The sequence below is a fragment of the Oenanthe melanoleuca genome, chromosome 21 (genome assembly GCF_029582105.1).
Source record: "Oenanthe melanoleuca isolate GR-GAL-2019-014 chromosome 21, OMel1.0, whole genome shotgun sequence".
NCBI lineage: Eukaryota > Metazoa > Chordata > Aves > Passeriformes > Muscicapidae > Oenanthe > Oenanthe melanoleuca.
Window position 1 is genome coordinate 2,864,873 of NC_079354.1, and position 12,246 is coordinate 2,877,118.

Genomic DNA, 12,246 nt, shown 5'->3' on the forward strand with positions numbered 1-12,246 from the left:
TTTAAAATCAGAAGGAAGGAATTTGGTGTACATACAAACCTGATTTTAAAGGGAAGTGGGGGACAGGTAGGTTTGTACAGCTCACATGCTGCATGAGATGGGTACCAGGAGGTACCTGAGACTGCAGCAGAGATGAAGCAAGGGAGAACTGCTCAAAAGTAACTGAATATCCTCTAAATTATATTCTATAAAGTTCCTTTCTGAGCAGCATTTGATTGTATTCAGCTTACCTGGCTTTTGGGGAGAAAGGATGTAAATAGCATGGAACCTGCCAAATAATTTCTGTGGATATCCAAAGCTAAAGAAAAACCTGAGCTCAATTGTTATATTGCTGTAATTGTTATATTGCTTATTAGGAGAGATCCACCCTTGCTAAACACAGATCCAAAGATAATTGCCATTGCATGGCGAGATAGCACGCAATGCCTAGGAATTGTAAAATGTTTAACTGTTGTGCAAGCACCCTGCCTTTGTAACATCCATGCACACATGACTGAGGAAAGGGGTTAGTACATGTCTGCTGTGCCAGGCAATCTGTGAGTAGGAAGAAGGCAGTGGGCTGAATGTTCTCTGTTGTCACCATGTTAATGAACACTGATGACAGGTGAACTGGTTCACATCTCTGCAGCAACAAGTCACTACTTGAGGGTTCTCTTTCTCCAGTCCCTCTCATTACATTTCTTCACGCTCTGTTGATACAACAGAGAGTTTATTTGTTTCATTTTTCCTTTGCAGGCATAGCAATTTGCTCTTCAAGCAAAGAAGTGCTTCCAGGGGCAAATAATGTCATAGCTCCAAATGTTCATCTTGGAGGACTTCAGGATCTGCCTTGGTTACAAAGACAAAGGTTGGGTTAGCAGCTCACACGCTGGTAGCTGAAGCTGGGCCAGCAGAGTCTGTCTCTGCTATAAAAGCCTTGCAAGAAGTTGAATGATATTGGAGAAGTTGGAGAAGGTTGGCAAGTGCCAGAACTAAGGAGGTGTGTACAATTCCACCTTGTATTTTGTAAGCTATGGGATGGTCACAGATAATCTCATGCTATTTTACACAGTTCAGTGCAGCATTATACTCCTTGTCAGTTCAGCTACCCAACACTTACTTTCTCTCCTCTATCAGTCTCTGGAATTGGCCTCATTTATAGGTCAATGTCCAAACTCGACACTGATCTACTCCTGAGATTTCTCCATAGTTCTTTATCCATTGGTCTTTGATTCACTACAAATAGTAACAAATTTAGCTTTATAATATGTCAGCAGCATTATTAGTTCTCTTGAACCCATTTTAATCATGGGCTATAACCACTGAGTGCAGATGGAGAAGCACAGAACAGCAAGTGCTGAAATAATGTATTTGTTTAATCATTACTCCCAGATTTTCCCAGATTTAAAATTTAAGAAATCACACTATTTATCTCCATGGAACTTCCTGTAGTTTATTTTAATTAATTTAATTAATTACAGATCTGCTATGTCTCTTGCATTGCTAAGATAGAATGTTTGAAGACATTCTTATAGCCTCCAAAGCATGGCATTTTCAAGTATAAATTTTTTAAAAATCAAGTACAAAACACGACGACAGTGCCACCTACGGAATTATGGACAACAAAGTCATTCCTCAAGGAATTATGCAGCCAGAGAGTGAGGACTGACTAGCCCAGCTCCTGGTCAAGTTCAGGTTTCCAGCACCAGGTGGCTCTCATGTTCTGCAGAACCCAGAAGGAGCTTCTTGGGCCACACAGCACTTTCTCTGGAGTGTTTCCCAGTATCTCAGCACAGGCTTCCATTTACAGTGACTCTGCTGCCAGCTAATCAGCACCATGACCCAGAGGCAGGGAATGCTTTGCATCTGTTACACCTGGCTCAGTCTTTCCCCTTACACCCATATCAGTGAAAAAGAACAAGGAATGACAAGATTTTGGGCCTGGGTGTTAAGCTTTTCACTTAAAATTAATAAGCAAATTAAGAAGAAAGGGAATCCCTGGTGTAGGAAAAAATAGGGCCTGGTCTATACCCTGCTCTATCTCACAGGAGCAGAGACAAGGTCAAAAAATTATCAGAAGCTAGAGAAAGCATTTATTTGAATGATTATTTAGGGAATGGTTTCCTCCATCCTGGGCCTCAAGCTTGTGAATTGCTGAGATTAAGCTTACACAGCATTAAGTACTACTCTGTACCTGCAATGCCCAAAGGGAAAAAACACATTATGAGTTCAGAAACCAACTAGTTTGTTTCTTCGACAGCTTCCAGCACATCCAGTCTTTGTGTGGAGCCCCTGGGGGTGCTGTGGTGTCCAGACCTCATCAATGTGCCCAAACAAGTCCAAGACCTGCTGGCTGTGGGTGAATTGACAGCAAAAAGATTTAGAAGACAGAAGAACAACAGGTGGTAAGAACTGCAGCACAAAGGATCTGTCACAGGTGTCAAGAGCCTTCCTAGATCCCCAGAGGGGCCAAATCTGGTAGGTTTACTTAGACCACACCTCAGCCACTGGGACAGCAGAATTTAGCCAATTAACTACTTTCACTATTAAAGGCTGAAGAAGGGACTGCAATTGTATTTGGTGCAAAAGCGTTTCCCAACGCTCTTGTCTGAGCTGTAAGAAAAATAAACCCTCTGTGTACCTTTGTCCTGATGGGTTTGAATTCACCACTGCCATTTCCCAAGAGTGTCCCAATCCCCAGGCAATGCTCCTTTCACCAAAATCCCTTATCAAGATGGGCATCAAATGCCATTATCCAGAAGGATAAACAAAAAGGAATCTGATTTTACATTTAGCATATTAATAATCTTCTGGCAAAAGAGGGAGAGGCACAGAGACATTGAGAAATGAAAATCCACAAAGAGTTGTTGGATAAAATGAAGAAACAGTTTGGGCACAGAGAGCAGAACATGGGATCAGCTGCTTCTCAGAAAGTGTAACACCAGACTCAAAAATGAAGCTCCATCCTGCTTGTTCTAAACAGTTTCTGAAGTCAGACATCAAGCCTGAGCCATTTTCTACACAGGTCATGGACTATAGATGCTAAAGCCCTGAGGTTCTTTGTCTTTAGTTTCATTTTATTATACAATTCAAGGTCAGCTCATCCCTTATATTATTTTATTATTGTTTAAGAAAAAAAATTACACAATGTGTTAGCTCCAGAGGAAGATCCTGAAGCTCACCAAAGGAAAGAGTGGGCTGCTGATGTCTAGTCAATGCTACTAGCCCTGAAACCATTAAGTTCAAGTCTAGTTTACATCAGTTGGAATCGTATTTCTACCTGGAATGACATCTGTACATAATATCTTCCTGGGAGATAGAGACTGCAGCACTGCCAGGCTCAGCCAAGAGGCAGATAAAAAACTAAACAAAAAGCAAGGAAACACAGCAGCTGGTTCAGGAGAAGAGCCATTGAGGATGAGGCAAGAACAGCTCTCAGAGCAGGCTGCAGCTGCCTCTGGCTCCACTGGACTCAAAGATGCAATGACAGCAGCATCCAAAATCTGCCATCATAGGTGATGAAACATATTTGTGACACTGAGCCTTGATTTCAATATAAGTCTGGAAAAGTAAGGCATGGAGGCACAAAAAAGCAAGAATCTAAGCAGTTCAAGGATGATTACCCAGAAATGCTGCATGGGAATTCACAAATAATAAAGACTTGCCTGTAATCAAAAAGCAGAGAGACTAAACAAGTTTTTGTCTTGTAAACTGACACTACAATGATCCATCGAGTCACAGTTCTGCTGTGATGGGCACAGCCTTGTTCCTGCAGATGTGAAAACTGCTTATGCAAGCCTCTCCCACAACTAATTGTTACTGTATAATTGTATGGTTGGGTTACCACATGTTTTCATCTTCCTATTGGCATTTTTGAAAGCTGGATTATGAGCTCTGATGAGAACAGCTAATCCTGTGCCTTTACCTTCAGAAATCCAAAAGTCTGAAAAAGGGGGAGGACGCCACAGCTGGTTCCTTCTTGGGCTCCTACCAACACAGCAAGATGGGAATTCTCCTGGCCATTTTTCTTGCTGTTTTGGCTGGTATTGTGGCAATTGCTTTCTATTATGAACACCCCAAAGCAGAAATTCCTCATGGAATCAGTGAGCGCCAAAAGCTTTATATTCTTCATTACTTCATGAACTTTGGGCTTGGTCTGGTAAGTAAAACTTAAAGCCTGGGTTTTAATTCTTTTTCTGTTAGAGGGATAATGGTTTGGTGATGTTTTTTAAAATCAATATTTAATTAAATTGCAAATATGCAACTGGACTGATTAGGTGATATCAGCAGATTCCTGCAGCTATGCTGGACATAATAGACCCCCCTGTTTGCTATACAGGACCAAAGGCAATATTTTTGAAAAATAAAATTGGGCAGACTGTGCAATTCCCAGTTTTTTTCTGATGGCCTGTGTTTTAGCTTTTCATGCCTGCTGCCTCAAGGCAGTGCTGGAAGGCTTAGGAGGTAATTTGTCCTGTGGCTGTGGAATTTCTGCTCTGTAGAACACCGTGCTTGCTTACAGAGTGAGCAGCTAAAGGATGGCTGTGATCTCAGCTCTCTCCTACAACCCTGTCACTCTCCTCCTGAGCCATCTGAGGAGAGCTGCCACATTCATCATAATTTGCCTTTCAATATGCCTGAACAACTTTCTTTTTTGAGACAGTACACATAGTATCTAAAGTGACTTTCTGTGTCATTGTTTTTGGCACAATCTTGATTTGTCCTCGCTTTTAATCCTTGCTTTTTTCAAAACTAAAACATGATATGCACTTGTCTTTCTGTTTCATCAATCATCTTGTCCTGAATTAACTGTTGCCCAAGTCATTTAAAAAACCCTTCTGTGATACCAACGCTAAGTTTCTTTTAGTCTTTTAAATTGTGGAAAAATGCCTGTTCAATCTCTTTGCTTATGCATTACATTTCACTTCAATTCTATGTTTTAATGTTGTTAATTCTATCTTTCTTTCCCTGCCCCATTGTTTAGTAAGTTTTGTTGGAAGTCAGTGAGCTCCCAAGAAGGTGACTCACCGTGTCTCTGGTGCCACACCTGCTGTTTTGACACCAAACCAATAAAACAGGATAGGAATTGAAGACAAAGTTAGTTTTCTTACAAGTATTATTCAATGCATAAACATCCACATTTTTTAAATACTGTGTGACTACTCTTTATCCATCAAAGTTTTATTTTTGTGTAATTCAGTTGTTAAAAGTGAAACTGCAGAATTTAGAAATTTACTGGTGATTTATGTCATTTTTAACTTCTGATCGTGCAATTTTGTATCCTTCCTGCTGGCCAGTGAGAGGCCAAACACAAGCACTGTCACACACTGCCTGAAAGGAGCAGAGAGATAAGGACATTAATGGAGGGTTAATTACACCAAAGTTTCAATGCAAGTAGAGTTCAATTCATGTGGCAACTCCTGCTCTGGCTGTTGGGCAAATTACTTGTGCCAAATTCTTTCAAGGGCTGACAACCATGTAGTCAAAACTGCATGGAAAATGAAAGTTTACAAGTATATCCAATATTCAGCTGGGGCAAAAAGCAACACCATATAGTTGGTAAGGTCTCCTAGGACTCCTTTTAGTATTTTCAAGACAAAGATGATTTCCATATTCCATACATATATAGCTAATTGCACATTTAATCTTTACTGTTACAAAACTATTGGTGTGAGGAAAGAAAGTACCAGAGGGAAACTGATGAATAAATAAGTTATTTTCCCACAGACATGGACCAGGAGTTCCATAGAAGGAATCAATATGTGACTCTAACTTTGCCACAAGACAATCCTTCCTGTGTATGGGATCAGCCTAAAATAGGATACCTGCACCAAATTTAACAGGATCATGTTACTGAGCCACATGAGGTCTGTGAAATAAGAGGTGAAAACCACAAGGGCAGGTTTTTAAGGTCTATGCAGTGCAGACCTTTATTTGTATAATTCTCTTGAAATGCATATGTATAAATAATGGCAGCACAACAAATTGAATTACTCATTAGAGAAGTCTGCTGGGAAGTAGTGCAAAATTGAATCCAATATAGTGGAAACACAGTGATCCTGCCTCATATTTTTTATCTTGAGCAGGAATGGACTAGAGCAGGCTGCAAGTGAAACAGCTTTAATCCATGCAGATGTAATAGAGTAGATGAGCCCAGAGTGACATAAGAACCTTAGTCTGAGTGTTTAAGTAAGAATCAGAGAGCTGTGAGAAGATCAAGCCTGAGTTCAAAGCTATTCTTGGTCAGGAGCACAGCTGTGGTAGATGCTATGGATTTTTTTTTCCTGCTAGTTTAAAAGCAGTGTGAGTTTGGGAAACAGAAGTATTGGTTATGTTTCTTCATCCAAAACTGAAGTTTAAACTACTGTAACTACTCTCTCCTTATTTTGTTCAGGCACATGGCTACTGAAACACCTGACAAGGTGAAGTATTTGACACCTTTTATCTACTATTAATAGCTTGATTGTTTTCCTACTGAATTGACCATGGAGTTTAAAATGTTTAATTATCAATCTCCAGGTTAGGTAGAAATTTGCAGTAATTTGTGGTTTCTTTTATCATCAGGCAACATTTTTGGACAAAGTAGGTATCATCTCAGAGGTTCATTTCCTCAGAACTTTAATGGAAACAATACCACCATTAAAGGATGAACGTCTTCTTATCAAGGACTCAAGGTTTGAAAGGGTTAAAGTGAGAATTTACCAGCCAAAAACATCAAACAGCAGCCAAAGAAGGGGAATGCTTTATTTTCATGGAGGAGTTGGCCGGTTTGGGAGTATCCGTAAGTAACAGAAATAATACAAACTGTAACCACGTGCAGCACCAGAATGGGCCAGGGAGGGCTGAGGTGACCACAGGGCTCATCTGGTCCCACCTCTCCTCCAGCAGGGCCATCCCACAGCACAGGGAACAGCACTGGAATATCCCCAGTGAGGGAGACTCCAACACCACAGAGTTTCTGATCTGATGTGGTATATCTTAAATTGCAAGAGTTAGAAGGTTTAACATTGTAAATAATAAAAAAAAAATTAAAAAATTTCAGGATAGCAGAATCAATTTACTTACATAATAGGCATCATCTTAAATTGCCTTATATAGATTAGTCATCTAGCATCTAGAATAGTCTCTGATCATTTTTAATACCTATTTTCTTCCTTCCTCTTCATGCTTATGAGAGAAGTTGAAAATCTCATTAGAATTTTTTTTCTTATTTAAAGCACCCATTTTTTTGTTCCTAAGTGTGTGCAAGCTTGTATGTGTGTGTCATGCTGTGTCTTTATAGTGGAAAAACAAGGACAAAATGCATTTTGGAATTTGAATGGGAAAGAGATAGATGGTGCCTCATGCACAAGAAAAATTCTTGTACTGGATTTAGCAGGTTTTTTGTTGTTTTTTTTGAAGCAACTTCTCCCCTTCGAAATCAATTTAAAAGTGGCAGGAGTGGTGTTGTCTGTAACTTTTCAAAGAGGGGACCAAAACAATGCATTGGTTTAAATTCTGGATTTCTTACTGGCCAGAAGATTCTCAGAGCTGTAAGGAAATGGAGAGCAATGCCCAGATCAGACCATGCCACATGCTCCACATGTTGTGTAGCATTAGCCATGCAAGAGAGAGAAGAATTGCAGAATATTTTCATTCCCTTTATTTTTCAAGCAAGTTCTAATTGCAGTGACCTGCTCTGTTTGCTAGGGGCCTACGAAAGGACGTGCCGCTATTTCTGCAGGAAGACCAATTCAGTGGTGGTGTGTGTTGAGTAAGTGACCAGCCCAGACACTCTGAGCCCAGCTCTGCAAGCCTTCATTGCAGTCAAGCTCCTTCTTCAAGTACATTCAGTACCTACACTTAATGATCCCATGCCTTTCACCCACACTAATTCCTCTCAGGAGGAATTAGTCAACTAATCCCCAACTGTTTATTTCCAAATGAAATCCATTACAGTAATTTTATAATTTGTAGCTACCATTAAGACATGAGGATGTTTTTGTTCTCTAGAGCTTCTTTTCTAGAAGGTATTCTATTCAAACACCTTAGGGTGAAAGCCTGAAGTGTAACTGTTTATCTTGAAAGCCCAGCTGCCCATACAGGTACCCACCCTCAAAAGAAATCCATACACTTGACTCCATTGTCTTAAATCCTTCACTAAGTTATACTTGCAGGCATCATGCATTGCCATGAAGAAATGGAAGCTGGAAATCCCCACTTAACTTGTAGTTAACCTGAGATGACCATTAACAATATTTCTCTGATGAGCTGTAATGCTTTTGTAAAGGAAACAATGTCTAAAAGTTCAGGGAAAGAGTTGATTACAATTGCACTAATTGCTGTTTGTATCCTAAAATACTTGAAGAACCAATAACTCATTGATTCTGTTTAATTCAGCTTCCAGAAAACTGAAAACATTTCAGATTTTCATTATCAATTTTCTATACTCATCTTTTCTATGCTCATATTTTCTGACAATTTATTGTTAAATTTTCTAGCTGGAATTAATGATAACTGATTGACACACCTGCCTTGCCAGCTAATTCCAAAACAACACTCATGTGCCTTCAGTCACTTACAAGATATGTAAAGAAGTATTTTGCATAGGTAGAACAGGGTACTGACTCTCCCAAACATGAACAGTAGCAAATAATACATCAAAAGCACTAATTTGGATCAATTCTATTGCTGCCATTATAATTGCAGAGTATTTTCCTGTCTTTTGAGAGAAATAAATGAATGCCAAGATTCCATTCACTAGAAATGACTGTGCTAAAACACTTTCACTCCTATTTAGGTATCGTTTAGCTCCTGAGCACCCATTTCCAGCCCAGTTTGAGGACTGTCTCACTGCTGCCATCCACTTTCTGAGGACTGCACAAGACCACGGCGTCGACCCTTCCCGTGTTGTCATCTGTGGAGACAGCAGTGGAGGGACCCTCACTGCTGCTGTTGCTCAAGCACTGGTGAACAGAAGAGATCTCCCAAAGCTGAGAGCACAAATCCTAATATATCCTTTTCTGCAGTGTGTGGACTTAAATTTGCCTTCTTATCAGCAGAATAAGGGAGTTCCCATTTTGCTAAAGGAACGAACCCTTGTTCTTGGCTTGAAGTATGTGAATCTGGACTTGGGCATCATCAAAGATATATTTAAAGGCTGCCATGTTTCAGAAGATCAGAGACTGAAATACCAGAAATGGGTGAGTCCTGACAACATCCCTCATGAGTTTAAAACAAGAGGTTACAAACCAAGTCCAAAATCTCTACCCTCAGAAAAAATCTGTGAAGTGGCAAAGCCTGTGTTTGACCCTGTGTTTTCACCACTGTTGGCTGAAGACAGTGTTATTGCTCAGCTTCCTGAGACTTTCCTTCTGACCTGTGAATTTGATGTGCTTAGAGATGATGGACTGCTGTACAAGAAACGATTAGAGGACCATGGTATCAAAGTGACCTGGTGCCATCTGGAAGAGGGATTCCATGGAACACTGTTCTTGGCAGTTCTTGCTAAGGCGATAAGATTCCGCTCTGGAACTAAAGGCCTGGAAAAGATAGTAAATTTTCTAAGACTGATGTAAACTTCTATTTCTTGCTTTCTTTTCCTGATTCCTATCTCTTTTTGCTTACAAACTTATTTTAAAAAATCCTCAATTTTCCTTTCCTTAAAACATCACCATAAATTTCTACATTGCATCTGTCTTCTTTTTACCCACTATATTGACTGCATGATGGCCTTTGCTTAATTTTCTCTTAGCAGAGACAAATCAGGTGAATTCACATTTCTTTCCTCTACCAGCTCTTTAGTTTTCTCTTGTAGCTATTAAAAATCTTATCCTTATAGCACTGAGTTTGCAATGTGGTCTGGTTGAGTAAACTTCTGGTCCTATTAGAACACAAACCATATTTGAAAACAACCTGGGGCAGGTAACAGGGTGTGAATCTATAGGGTAAGTGTATAAAGAGTATGGTCAAAAATTTAGGAAAGGCTGTATCTGGTGAGAACTGAATTTGAGAGAAGCTTCAAGAGAACTGAATGTAGCAGGAAAAATGTGAATATAGACAGAAATGAAAGAAGGGGAAGAGAGGGAAAGGACAGGCTTGGAACTACAAATGTTATAATAAGTATTGGTTAAAGAAAACAACATCTATTATAAAAATCATGCATATACATTTTATATATAGATAATAGATATATGGGAATATAAAGTAATATCAGTTTCTTTATAAAGTGTAGGCCTGCACTGCCTGATGCAGGAAGGACTCTCCCTTTGAGGGACAGTGTCAAGTGCCATTGGAGAGAAAGAAGAATAATTGAGAAAATTAAAAAAAAAAAAAAAAATTGAAGTTCAGGTCAATCTTAAACTGTTTACAACAAGACATGAATGATCAAGGAAACCAATACAAAATAAAATGGCATAACAAAAGTGTAAAGCTATTTTCCCAGAAATGAACTCAAGTATTGCTAGAAATGTCAGTAAATGTTTTAATTCATTCTGAGGTAAATGTAGAATGGTAGAACAGTGTAATTGTTTTGGGTTTTGTTATATTCTTATATCCTGGATTAAAATAACTTATCATGCTACTAGACTCCATTGTCTTACATTCTTCAGTAAGTTCTACTTGGAGGCAGGATGCATTTCCATGAAGAAACAAACAGGGTGAGGATGCAGTTTTACTGACAGCCAAAACTTCTGACTGTCTTTGCTTAAATTAACACCTGGAACACTACCCACATTAAAATTACCACCATTCTTGCCAGGGAAATTTCTAGCTCTATAATTTTCCAACAGTACTCTCTGTATCTGATATTACTTACATGTTTTCTGCCCCCCACTGGCTCATTTAACCTATAACCAAAAGCAAGGATGCTGCAGACAGTTATATGACAAATGATACAACAGAAGACACCCTTCAACCAAGGGAAGGGCTTTCCTGCAATGCTCTGCATGGATATTTACATTCAGCATATGAGCAAAGAAAGCCTGCCAGAACAATATGAATTACATTTAGTCACACTCACATAGTAGCCAGAAAAAAGGGGAAAATGTTCCATATGGCATCTCTCAATGAATGCAATGCAAATAAGCATAAAGCCCAGAAAATCTTCTGCAGTGTTTTCCTGATTTCTGGACATACTTCCACAGACACTGCTGAATGCTGCCTGTTTTCCTTGTGGGCAACCCATGCCATGAATGGTGAGGTGACAGCAGTGAGAGCTTGTCCATAAAGTGGTAGAGCAGTACATTCCTGCCACTCAAATATACAGTGAGTCAGACTAACACAAAGGCTGACAGCTGCCAAACCTCTCATGGGTATTTTACCCCAAAGACCATAAGATGAAGATACTACAGGTTTGTCTTTTTTTAAACCCAGAGAGCTCCTGGGTTATTGATGAGTTTTTGCCTATGAAGAACTTAGGAAAATATGATGTTGATAAGTAAGATTCCTTAGCTGGGGCAGTTCCTTCCTATCTTGACAAAAACAACTAGTTCCTTCCATGAGGGAAGGTGAGGTGCCTGAGGTGATAATTCCCTCCAGGGTTTGCACCCTGAGTGAAGCCCAGACCAAGCCATGCTGCCCTCCAGACAAAAACAGGGTGTGGACAAGGCTGGTCCACCCAGAGGTGTTAACCCCAGACAATGTGGGCATGAGCCACATTTCTTTACTGCTCTCTAGAGTTTGCCCAAGGGCACTATAGCACAAATAAAAGGATCCAGGAGCAGATCAGAACACTGAAACCTGAAAACTAGTGAGATACAGGGAAGCTCAATGCAGCTGGGAGGGCTTGACACTCTTTGAGCTGCTTTGTGTGACAGGAAGATGTTGAAGGAAATTAAGAAGGGAAAGCAAACTGCCCTGCATCATTCCATCACCAGATGTCAGCACCAGCTGAGTCTGTAATAACCTGGAAAACCTCTTTGAGCTCTGGGCACACAACGTGAGTATCAGAAACACATTACCAAAGGTCAAACTGTGGTTTGATTTCATTAATTTACTGAACCTGTTCTCATTCCTTCATAGCCTCAAGCTGTCTGTTTAATAACAGAGCACATTTTAAGCCATAACAACTTTAGATTACCTGTTCTAATCAATCAAGTTTGGAGGGTGTATTCCAGAAGTTCACAGTCTCAATTATCCTCTGCTCTGTTGTCTTCACATCACCTCTTTATACCACACTAGTTACAACTCACATACCATAGTGATTTTTAAATAAACAGGCAATTAGGAAACATTCCAGATTTACTAGCTCTATTATTTATAAATAATATTGTTTATTTTAAAGCACTT

At 39.7% G+C, this 12,246-nt stretch overlaps 1 protein-coding gene across 2 annotated transcripts; it reads left to right on the forward strand.

Moving 5' to 3' along the window:
* Positions 1-854: 854 nt before the first annotated feature.
* LOC130261555 (arylacetamide deacetylase-like 4) lies at positions 855-10,525 on the forward strand. 2 transcript variants are annotated; one of them, XM_056507887.1, is made up of 5 exons: positions 855-979; positions 2,240-4,138; positions 6,544-6,760; positions 7,669-7,732; positions 8,759-10,525. In XM_056507887.1, exons 2-5 carry the CDS (start codon positions 3,983-3,985, stop codon positions 9,534-9,536), a joined length of 1,215 nt encoding a protein of 404 aa, XP_056363862.1. In that variant the 5' UTR covers positions 855-979; positions 2,240-3,982; the 3' UTR covers positions 9,537-10,525. The 2 variants fall into 2 exon arrangements, with proteins under 2 accessions (XP_056363862.1, XP_056363861.1); XM_056507886.1 differs by having other exon boundaries at positions 2,247-4,138.
* The last annotated feature ends 1,721 nt before the right edge of the window (positions 10,526-12,246 follow it).